The 12,228-nt window shown below is 48.2% G+C and overlaps 1 protein-coding gene across 2 annotated transcripts in view; it reads left to right on the forward strand.

Annotated features, from left to right (window-relative positions):
* Positions 1 to 12,228, forward strand: part of NUP93 (nucleoporin 93) — a 1,186,812-nt gene that overhangs the window by 773,964 nt on the left and 400,620 nt on the right. For both annotated transcript variants that reach the window (XM_069640327.1, XM_069640334.1), the window contains 2 exons: positions 3,679 to 3,805; positions 3,922 to 3,994. In XM_069640327.1, the coding sequence (XP_069496428.1) occupies positions 3,679 to 3,805; positions 3,922 to 3,994 (200 nt within the window). The remainder of the gene's footprint in view (positions 1 to 3,678; positions 3,806 to 3,921; positions 3,995 to 12,228) is intronic.

The raw sequence follows: 12,228 nt of genomic DNA on the forward strand, positions 1-12,228 counted from the left end.
ACTCTCTCTCCTTCTCTACGTTCCTCTGGTTCCTTGTGTGTAAATCGTTTCACTAAGAAGAAAGCAGGAGGTCGTTCGCTTGCCTCTGCTGGATTCCTTTGGAACAGCCTCCTCCTCCCTCTACATCTTGAGCAGGACCTTCTTAAATTCCGAAAAGCACCCCAAGACTTTTCTCTTCTCCTATTCCTTCCCTTCTTCCCTGCTAATCTCACAGTTGCTACCTTGCACTTCATCTGTGTCTCACGCATGAGCACAGACACCCCAGCACCTACCACACAGCCCTCTCCCTTGCTGTTTTTAATGTACTTAAATCCCATTCCCTCCCCCCCCCCGTTACCCTGTGGGCGCTTTGAAATAGAATTTATTTGCTGTATAAGCGCCTTACAAACAATAAATAAATACTTTCTATTGGATTTCATTCTCCACTCTCACAATTAGGTGTCCAGCCTCTCCTCCCGCCTGTAATCATTCTCCTCCCTCATGACCCACCCGTGGCTAAATCAGGTGTAAGCGACTCCTGTGCGTCAAACAAGGCCGGGACGTTTTTCTTTCACATCCCTGCTTAGGCCAATCTTTTGGTGCTTCGGAGCGCGGGTCAGACAGGACCCGTAACTCTAGCCAGTCCAGGCTTCCTTGGCGTTATGGAACAGATGCACTGTGCCCTTATGATAGACTTTCAGCCGAGTCGGGAAGAAAAGCGCATATTTAACACTGAGCAACATTAGCTTTTTCTTAATGGAGTTGAAGGACTGCCTGGCCCAGTGCACCTGTTGCCCTCGCCATATGGATAAGAGAGTCTCGATCCCTGTAATTCAAGAGGCGCGCAATCACAGTGCGTGGATGCGCTCCAGGCACCAGATGGCCTGTCAGGTGTGCTCGTTCAATTGAAAAGAAGTTAGAATACCGGGCCCTTAATCCTTCTATGGCAGCCCAAGTATGTGCAGATTGTTGCAACGGGATCTGTCCTCACTGCCAAGGATGGTACGGGTGTCTAAAATAGTGACTTTCTGGGACACAGCAGCAAATTGTCTTTCCATTTTCTTGAGCTCGTCTTCATTATCCGCAATGCGTTGCTCAGCTTCGCCCACCCTTTGAGGACAGGTTGCAAAGGTCTTGCCGGCGAAAGGACATTTCTGAGGCCAACCCATCATTTTTGGGTTCCACAGATGACCTGGAGTCCCCTTTGGCGCTCATAATGTATCTGAGTGATATCGTCTGCTCTTCTCCTGAGGTCCCCCCACACACAGCCACCACCTCCTGTGCTGCGGCAGAGGGTAGGGGGCACTCACCGTGTACCGGTCCATTCAGTTTTGTATGGATCCCTTCCGGGGCTTGTCTTTAGCGTGTGTGTGTGTGTACAAAGAGTGAGTAACAGATGTCCCTCACGGATTGACATTGAGCGTCCAAGACAGTCAAGGGCGATTGTGTCACCGAATATGTATGGAGGCAGCCCCTGTCCCTTTTGTTGGTGAAGGTTAATATGAGTCTGTGCTCCCCCACCCCCCCAAGCAGACGCCACAATGTGGGCAGGTCTGTCGTGTGCCGACCCTCTCTGACCCCCAGGTCTTATTGCTATCATCTTCACATTCAGCTCCTTTCTTTGCCTGAGAGACGGGCACTGTCCGTCCTTGCAGCTCCTGCACTGTCACCCGGACCGGGCCTTGCAGACTGAAACGCACCCACAATGAACCATCCATCAAAGGTTAGCCATATGCGCCCCCACAGCAGGATCCTAGGTGGAAAAAAATGAACAAGGGTTTGACTGACAGTATAACTCCAAAGGAGCGTTTTAGTGTAGTCTTTTATTTCCCTATGGACTACAGTCTTAATTTCACATTCGTTTTCTGGTGCTCTAATGGTGCTGTTGTATTTGCAAAAGAAGGTCTGGGAGTCCCTCTACCGGCACAAATACAGCACAATTGACCTGTTCTTGGGTGTATGGGCCCCGGAAGAGTCTCAACCACGCTTTAGCTCACTGTGCTTTTCACAGAGGAGAAATGTTAGGCAAATATCCTCTGAACAAGAGTACCAATGGCAACCACAGACATGTGTTTCAGTCTAGTCGGGCCTCATCAGTGAGGTGGAGCTGTGCCTCTGAGCACAGTGAGCAAGGGGTCCACATTTGGATTACCCTGGTAATTTACGGTGAGACCCCAAGTACCTGAAAATATGCAAAAGAAGGTCCGAGAGTCCCGCTACCGGCACACACAGCCCATTGCCCTGTTCTTGGGTGGAAGGCCCCCGGGAGTGTCTCAGCCACGCTTTAGCACACTGCGCATTTTCATAAAGGAGAAATAGCTTTGTATAGGTTGTCTAGAACGCAGTGTTGTCTCGCAAGACCCGGGTCACTTATCACAGAGACTCCCACTGCATTCACAGTGTTTCGCCGGCATTGTCGTGTTATGGAGGGGGGGTGGACCTCACCGTTTCGAATGGTGCCCCCGCTCCCAATGTTATTGATGCTGCAGTATCCTGACAGCGGAACCACACTGTCCGAGCTCACCTCTGCCACTGCTGCAGACGGATTGCCAGGCGGGCCTCCCCAGCGCAGGCAGTCCTCGCCGCATGCGGCCCGGTTGGAGCTGTCAATACCCCACGACCACCCCTCTGCTTCAAGAAGCCCACTGCAGGCTCAGGTCCCCAGTGCTGCGGCCCCACTCGCTTTATGCACACCGCCGTTGGCCCGATCCCCAGCCACCTTTGATCGAGTATGCAGGGGGGCGGCAGGCATCAGATCACTTAACCACAAGCCCCCTCTGCTCCGGGTGCCATCCATAGCCAAGCCCCGCCCCAGGTGCCCAGACAGCAGCTGCAGTGTTATTTCGTAACTGGGCTGCCCATCCACACTTCTCCTCAGCTGCAATCTCGCCACTGGAGCAACGTCAGAGCCGGACTCTGATCACCCCCTCTGTCCAAGCTCTCACGGTCCCCACCACAAAAGCAAGATGGAGGGCGGCGGACAGACTTGGCGCCCTTTCAGGAGTCTGCTGAAACCGGGGATCCCTGCTACGATTTCCTCCTCTGTTGCTTGGGAATTGAGCAGAAACGTTCTGGAATCCCAAATTTGAGGGGGGAGATCTGAGATAAAGCTGCAATTAGGATTTATTTTTCAGGATCTTAGTGGCCACAGCGGAGCAGCGAAGGCTCTCGACCACATGAGCGTGCTGCTCAACAGCGGCCACCCCATTCACGTTATATTGAATTTAGTGTGTTAGGATTTTGGACACAGGACGGTGAACTTGTTGTTTTTGACATTCTGACACAGACGTTCCTTAGTTTTGTTGAGGCAAGGAAACTCCTCCTAGAATTAGGGATGGGTAGGAATTCCCCAACCCGCTTTAATTTCATCTATAACAGTCTTTAACAATCGCCATAATGCCACTGTGTCTTACACTTGTTCCCTTACAATTCTCAAAGTTTCAAAATAGGGAGTAAAATACTCCCACCTCAAAATCCTACGTGGAGCACTGCTGCAGTTGTGCTTTGTTGTATATCCACAGGCTAAAACACAGCATTAAGAGCTTGAATGCACCTTTTACACGCATTTAGCCTATTTGTGAGACATTATTTCTGATGTGCTACATTGGCAATTGTGTGCTGATATTTGGTTTAAAAAAGATTGTGCATTCAGTCAGTTGTGTATGTTGTGTAATTTTCTTTTGTTTCATATTTCTTTAGTAAGTCAAGAAGCTGGTGATCCCCCATACATGCGCCGTCTGAATTTCAGTCGACTGCTGATGCTCTACACACGCAAATTTGAGCCAACTGATCCAAGAGAAGCTCTCCAGTATTTTTATTTTCTTAGGTTTGTGCATCGCCAAATATAGATGGTTTTTACTACGGAATTTTGCCTTCATTGTAAATATTTGGGCATTTTGGATGAAAAGCAAATTCTTTATTTGACACTTGTTTATTTTGCAGAGATGAAAAGGATAGTCAAGGAGAGAACATGTTCCTTCGATGTGTTAGTGAGCTCGTTATAGAGAGCAGAGAGGCAAGTTTACTACTCTTCCTCCTTACCGTCAGTGCACACTTATTTTTTTGTTATTTTAATATTGTGCTGGTTGTGAAAAAACCTGCTCCTGGTGGTTGTAGATCTGACAAATATATCTTCTGTGTCCTTTAGTACAACTAAAATCCATTGGCGTTAAGTCCTGCAAAGAGAGCAGAAAGGAAAGACCTAGTGTCATAAGCATGGATGAGTTTCAACTACACCATTGGGTGTAGCTTAACTTTGGGTCCAAACCCCCTCCTAATTTCTAGGCAGGCCTTAAGATGTGTGGTTCTGACGCCGCCTACTGCTAATGTGGTAGCGATTCCTGAACCGATTCTGTTGCAAGCTTTGCAGCTCTGAATCATTTCCTTTCCTTTGATGCCAACTAACTTGTCCTGGCCAAACGTAAATGGAAGAAATAATATTCCATGCATTGTTCCACAAGGGCATCATCCTTATGGGGGTGGTTGTCTGTTCTCTAGTTAATGTAAACAGAGGTGCACTTTGCGGTACTCTCATGTTGGTGTGAGTGCCTTTCCCACTGGCTGTTGCTCGCCTGTTTCCTGAATCATGTACCCTCTCAGCACAAAAGATCTTGAACTCTCTTTTGGTATTATTACTTGTTACTGCAGGTTCTGCTCCAAAGGTATGACAACAGAACCACAAGGTGTCTTCCCCTTGCTGCTCTAGGTTTCTGATATGAAATACCCATTATTAGCCAAAGGTTTGGCTTAAGAATCTCACACACAATATTGGGAGTTGTGTCCGATTTTGGGGCATCTGGCGTTTTATCTATATCCTAATATCACATGGTGGATACTGATTCCTTTATCTTTTCTTTGCGCTGTTTACAAAGTCTTACTTCACGAATGGAAATACGTGAGCTGGTTTGTTTCCCCACTTTGTCTAAGCTTTATATTTTAAAGGATTTTTACACGTTTCTGAATTTTGTGAAATCAATTCTTAAATGTTCAGCTTCTCTGTCTGGTCTGACCTCATTAACAACTCAAGATGCTTCATTGCCCCAATGCTATGGATTTTATGTTCTGTTAATAAAACATATAAAGCGCTCGTAGGCCCAAAGACATCTTGGGACTGAAACACACAGAAGGCTGGCTAGCAATTTGACCTAGAATAGTAGTGTTCAACAGACGTCTGAATTCCAGGTGATTCTGGGTAAGCAGTCACATATTCCACAGCTTAGCAGCTGCAATCGAAAAGGCTCACCCCCCCCACTCCAGCAAGATAAAACCTAGGAACCGCAAACTAAACGCACATCTTCAGAATGGAGAGGCCGGCTAGGAATATAAGCAACATATTTATCATGAAGATAATCTGCCCCCTGCTGCTAATGGGCCAATAAAGAGACTAAAACCAGAGAAATGTGATTTCCGTAAGGTGAGATGGTAGCCACCAGAGCAGCTACATTATGCAACACCTGTAGTCAATGAATAAGGCTAACAGGCTGAGCCAAAAACAAAGCATCGCAATAGTCTATTCTGCTAAGGACTAATGAAGCCCCAACCAGAGGACGCAGATGACTGGGAAGAAATGGTAGGACCTTAAGTAATATACTCAGATGGAAGTGACCGGCCATGCAGATCGCACCAACTTGGGCGTCCATAGAAAGAGTTGAAGACAGAATTACCCCAATATTTCTCACCACCATCGCTAGGGCAGAGAAATAACCAAGTGCAGAGGGCCAGAAAAAGGGAGTACAAAGAGTGGGATTAGGAGGGGAACCCCCCACCAGAATTTCCTCCTTGTCCCCATTCAACTTCAGCCAATTGCTGTCTATTTCACCCCCCCTGGCCGCCAGGCACCGGGACAAGCACGAGGACACATTGGCCCTGGCAAGATCGAGTTTATTCAAGACCTGGGTGTCATCTGCATACGAGTAGCATTGAAGGCCTAAGGAGCGGACAAGACAGACAAGACGCTGGCTATAGATGTTAAAAAGAAAGGGGGCAATGCGGAGCTCTGCGGAGCAGCGTAGGTCAGCAAGTCATAGGGAGAAAGAAAAGGAGGAAGAGAAAGAGATTGGCCTCTGTCAGCCAGGAAAGAAGCAAACCAGGCCTAGATCTGGCCCAGAGAGGCCTACCAAGGCCAGGTGGGACAGCAGGATAGAGTGGTCGATTGTGTCAAAAGCTGAGAAAGGATCTAACCAAATCATGGCACCCACTCCTCTGCCATCAACCAACCTGGCCATGTCGTCAATGACAGACACCTGGACACACGCTGTTCCACGTCCCGGTCAGAATTCTGACTGAAAGGGGTCAAGGAACCGAGAGGATTCCAGAAAAGGAGGAGGAAGATACTAGGGCTTCAAACAGTTCCATAAAAAAGGCAGACGAGAAATTGGCCGATAGTTAAAAAAAGGACAGGTCCAGTGACGGCTTCTTCTAAAGTGGGATAACAATGGCCTGCTTAAATTAATTTGGGATATAGTCAAATTGACGAGAAAGATTAATGGCTTGAGCCACCCAGGTAATAATATCTGCCATGATGTCTTTAAAAACATGTAGTGGTACAAAGTCAGAAGGAGCGGCTGATTTAAGCTGCATTACAGCTCTGCTCACCATTTCTTTAGTGAACATAGGAAAATCAGACAAGTTGTGGGAAGGAGCAAATTTAGCCTCAACCAAGTCCGTAATGGTGTCAACCTGGTCTGTCATGCAGATATTAGTGTAAATGCTTTTCATTTTTGTGATAAAAAATGTGGGCAATGAGTTGCAGGGTACTTGCGTAGGGGCGATAATGTGGCAACAGCTGTAGATTGTTTCGTTCTGCAATGTCCAGCATCACTCTTCAATCAGTGCTGCTACATGGGAAGCCTTTACAGCCCAGTTGTTGTTGAATGTAAGCCCTGTTGTGGGCCATCTCCAAGTGGGTGTCCAGTCAATTGGTCGAAAACAAACTGGTCGACTGCAATTTGGTCGACACCATTTGGTCGAATGCCAAATGGTCGAATTTTTTTTTTTTTTTATATATATGTGTTTTGTGGGTTTTCGTGTGGGGAAAAGGAAAAAAAAGGGGGTTGGGGGGACCCCCCCCAAAAAAACCAAAAAAGGGGTTAAAAAAAAAAAATCGACCATTTGGCATTCGACCAAATGGTGTCGACCAGTTGTCCTGTCGACCAAATGTTTTCGACCAATTGACTGGTAACCCTCCAAGTGTGACATTTGTCCTTTCTCAATGCGTTTTATGGAAAAAGAGGTGCAGTTTCTAATAGTTTCAGTTTTCTGTGCCCATTCTTTATTCTTTTAAGATATTCCAGCTGCTAGGTGGAGTCTCTCGAAACAATTTATCTTTTCATGGAGCTGGAGGGGATGGCAATTACGTTTAGAGCATTGCAGAGCTATGACTGGCAGCCACAAAACTGTTGGGTGAAAAGGCTTTCAGCATGGCCCTTAGTTCTTTTTCTCAGTGGATTGCATCCTCCTGCAGATTCCTCATCTGGTAGACATCCCTCCAGCGTCAACTGTGCAGAAACATTTTCGACAGGCAGCGTAGTGCGGCTCAGCTTTGTCCATCGACTTATTCATGTCCCAACCGTGTCACACTTAGTCTCCGAACGCGAAATCGGTAGTACATATATCATGTCACTACGCCCCCGTACCTCATTCATTTTTCCAGTGCACTCTTGACACTATTTAGAACACACATTCTCTTCAGTGAGAACATTTTTTTCACTTTGACACTGATATGACAGGCCTTAAAGCCTCGGGTTTCAAGCACTGTAAGGACTGTGGCTCAAAGATGTAAATCACAGACACACATGGTATTTGCGTGTGGTGCCACGGAGTGGACCACAACGTAGAGCAGTGTGGTTCCTGTGAACATATGATCCCGAAGGCGATCAGGGAACCATTGGCGAAATGAGCCCTTGGACGACCTCCTTCAAAGTCCCCGGCATGACCAACTGTCAAGTCGTTGGACCCCAATACCAAAGGTCCCATACCCGAGAAGGAGGGCGGACACCGTCAAAAAAAGACATGCTCTCACTCGAAAAGTGAGTTGCACCTTTCATCCTCACACAAGAAAAAGAAACGCCATCGTAGGCACGACTCCTGTTAGTCGGAGCAGCACAGTGTAAGTCCTTACTGGCGCGGGGTGCCCCGAGAGAGAAGTGGGAGGCATTTAACATGCAAATGCTTCAGTTTTTCAAAAAAGCCACTCTGGGTACGGCCCCGGCTTCAATGCTTTAGCCGGCTGAGGCACCAGTTGCACACAGAGTTCTGGTGCCAAGGTAGCCTCGTTGGGTCCCATGCGCTCAACGATTACCAAGCCAACAGTGGTGCCGATGGCCCTTGAGACGTCCCCGTCGACGCTGGCGATCGACAGAACATTCGTCTCGGCATCAATCCGTTTTTTTTCAATCAATGAGGTCAATTCTCGATGAAGATGGTGACCTTGTCACTTTTGGAATGGAGCCGGCGGAGTTAGAGAAGCCGATTTATTCACTGACCAGGCCAACCTACTGGCCTTGGCTGAAGGTCTGGACAAGGCAAGTGGGCTTGACACCTCCCCTAACCTCGATTTGCTGCAGGCATCTCCTTGTGGACACCTCAGTGCCCAGTAAAGGAAGCTAGTGGAAAGGGTAGTTCTGGCACTGGGTCTTGGCACTCCAGCCAAGCCACTCCAGCCCTATATTTCACAAACATCCTGGATAAAGGGCCCCAAATCAGAGAGGGCATTGGGCTTTAATGCAGCCATATAAGATCCAATTGGAACGTTGTGGCAGAGGCTATGTAACACGCCAGCTTTTGATACTGAACTGACCAAGATGTATAAACCAGCGGTGGAAGGAGGGCAGGTGGGAATCTACCTTTCCGTTTGTTTCATCCCACCCCAGACTGGTTGGTGGACCAAGCCACCATGTTGAGCTCATGACCAGCGACATCCACTTAGTTTGCCCCTGGACAGTGTCCAAGAAAACCAACGCCTTAGCCGAGAAAATGTTTGTGTCAGGGAGCATGGCTTAGAGGCAATGCCACTTGTGCCTTTGCTAAACACTGTTGTATTATGGAGGACAATAGCTGAGACCGCAGATAATCTTCCAGCAGGAGAAGGAGAGAGATGGGTTTCTGGACAACTATGGGAAAGAGGGAGTCTTGACACAGCTGTCTGCTTGGGTGTTCCATGGGAACTTCCATGTTGCTTTGGAGGGCGGCATGCCTCCACAGCTCTGGGTTTTCCCCGAACGTCCAAGCCAAACCTTTAGACATGGCGTTCAATGGCGAGCACCTGTTTGGGCCAAAGGGTGATTAATATTTGGGAAAAGTTCAGGGAATCCAAACTGGCTGCAAAGTCCTTGGGCTTGCGGTGCAGAATCCTGACACGCAGTCCTTCGGCTTATCCTATAGAGGCAGGGGGCTATAGGCGGTAACCCAGCAACCGGAACTGCAGCTCCAGGAAGAACCGACAGACCTGCTTTTAAAGGGTGCAGTGGAAGAGGTCTCACCTGAAGAGAGAGGATTGGGCTGGTATGCTCGTTATTTTCTGGTACCCAAGGAAGGGGGGAGGCCTCCATTCCACTATGGATTTCAGGGCCTTGAACAAGTTTCTGAGGAAAGACAAGTTCAGTATGTTGACGTTGAAGGAAATTCTTCTGGCTCTTTGGTCCCAGGACTAGTTGGTTTCGCTGGACTTTCATGTTGCATATTTCAATGTGCTGATACATCGACAGCACAGGCAGTTCCTGAGATTTGTCATCAGGGACACTCACTACCAGTTCAGAATGTTCCTTTTTGGTCTAACCTTCATGCCGAAGGTCTTCACCAAGCTGATGGCAGCAGTACTGGCAGCGCACCTCAGGAGATCCCGCGTCCCAGCATTCCCTTAGTTTGAGGAAGTCTGTTGCCTGCATTGCAGTTTAGGCTGCTCCCTACATTTCCAGACGTCCCATGTCACACCAACTCAGAAGTGCCAATTCATAGAAGCAGTCCTGGTCATCGGGAAGGCAGTGTTTGAGGTCACTGGATCCAGGATCTTTCTTTACAATCCCAGTGATGGGCCTTGTAAATAAGTTTCGACCAATGCCATTTGCAGTTCTGGCTTGGGACCTCAATTTGATTAACTTTTTTGATGTCGGCTCTGTTTAAGCCTGAGTAGGTTGCTTACCCTTAAGACGACTTTCCTAATAGCGATCACGTTGACAAGACCTGTAAGAGTCCTGCAATCTCTTTCCTGCAGGTCGCCATTCCAGCGTTTCTTCACGGACAAAGTCTTGCTTAAAATCAAGCCTAAATTTCTACCTAAGGTAGTGTCAAAGTTTCATATCTCTCAGAGCATTGAGCTGCCGGTCTGAATTCTACCTACCACCTCTCCCTTTCAAGGACGAGGAAAGGCTTTGCAGACTTGACCCAACGAGGGAACTCTGCTATTATGTGGCTAGTACAGCAGACCAGACGTGATGACCAACTTTTCATTGCCTTCTCTCAGTCAAGGTCTAGCAGTTTCTAAGCAGACCATTTCCCGTTGGCTAGTCCTCTGCATCTCGGAATGCTACGAGAAAGCAGGAAAAGGAATTACGGTCAGGCACCATAGTGCATTCCACCAGGTGCGTGACGATCTCTTCTGCATTTCTGCACTACAAAGGGTGTGCCAGTGAAGGAGATCTGTCAGGCAGCAACATGGTCGTCGGTATTGATATTTCATTTATATTGCGCTTACACATGTGTTTCAGAGCGCGACAAGGCAAGGGAGGGGAACAAGGGAGTACAAAAACAACAATCTTACTAGGCCCAGTGACATTGAGAATGTGCAAGTGTATGGATAAATAGATAAATAGTAAAAGAGCAATATACAGTGATGGTGCAGTCAGCAAATGGTAAGTGCTAGGTCAAGGCAACAGATGGGGTGTGTCTGATAAGTGCAGCGGGGGTGAGGGGGTGTACGGTTACAGATATAAACCCCAGTTCATGGGTGTTAGGGAGAATTATCTCTTTAGGCTGAATTTCCTAACCTAGTGAGTCCCCCAGCAGCTTTGCTGGATTTCTGGAGTTTGTTTTTTTTCTCCTGCCAAGAGTGAGACTCTCTCTTCTCCCACACTTGGACATGATTTATGGTGTTCCTTTGACTGTTAATGTGTTTTATGGGCTATAGGGTCCTTTACTCCATAGGGTCTCATGTGTTTTTCCTATGTGTGTTACACAGCACCCTCCGTGCCGTAACACAGGGGTGTCATAGTGACACCCCACCATAGACTCCATACCCTGGGACTGACTACTGTCTCCCAGGGCATGTAAAGTCACCATTGGCTTTACTAGTCCCACATTATTAACTGAAACCGGTACAAACCATCATATTGTGGACGTATTGGTCGGGACAATTCGATTGCCCCGGGGTCTGTTAGTCGAGGGGGCACGTCTCTTTCCCCCGATCGAGTTTTGGCCGGTGGCAGTGGATACTACTTTTTATATTCGACGCGAATATATTCCTATGGGATTTTCCTATTGTTCGAGGCTACCAACTTTAATTATTTAATTTTCATAGCCTTGAACACACCGCCGGTTTATTTATTTAATATTAATTCGCCGGTTGGTATTTTTTGCGGGGCTCGATTCTAAAATGGCGTCTGTGTTCTCTTCTGTGACTCCAACCCAAGTCGAGCCCTTTGTTCCAATTTTTGGCGGGCTCCTCCACAGAAGCCTCCAAAAGTGGTGCCACTCTGTCTGGGTACCACAGGAGATGTGGGAGGGGGTTTAAGCACCCTGGACTGAGTTACCTTGGTAACTCAAGTCGCACTCTTGTGTGATTGGCCCAAGTGGTGAGCCGGCCGGCTCACCACTTAGCATGTTTGATTGACAGCTAGGCTGAGTGAATGGGGGTGTGCTGCATAAAAGCAGGGCTTTGGGGACTGGAACTTCAGAAGTCGCCACAAGACCTGAGAATCCGACGAGGAAGAAGCTGATCCAACCTACCACGACGACACCACCGGTGGAGCCCTGCAGAACCGACTCACCACTTCCCGACGACAGAGAAGATCTCCTGGCTGGAGAGGCTTCTTCCCCTGACTGGTGGGCACAACCAGTTTACCTTCTTCTCTTCGCACCCCAGACCAGCTCGTGGTCGAATTGCCCGTGCCAAGCACCCCGGCAACTGGATAGCCACTTGCCACTGGACCGCGAATAAAAGGACGGCTCCTTTTACCTGAGAACTCCGCGGCTGGTTTCTTCCCTGGCAGTGCAACGGACTCCTGTCTTCCTCCCCGACGAGATCCTCTCTTCCCC

Source organism: Ambystoma mexicanum, chromosome 1q, assembly GCF_040938575.1.
Source record: "Ambystoma mexicanum isolate Mex_15411 chromosome 1q, UKY_AmexF1_1, whole genome shotgun sequence".
NCBI classification, from domain to species: Eukaryota; Metazoa; Chordata; class Amphibia; order Caudata; family Ambystomatidae; genus Ambystoma; species Ambystoma mexicanum.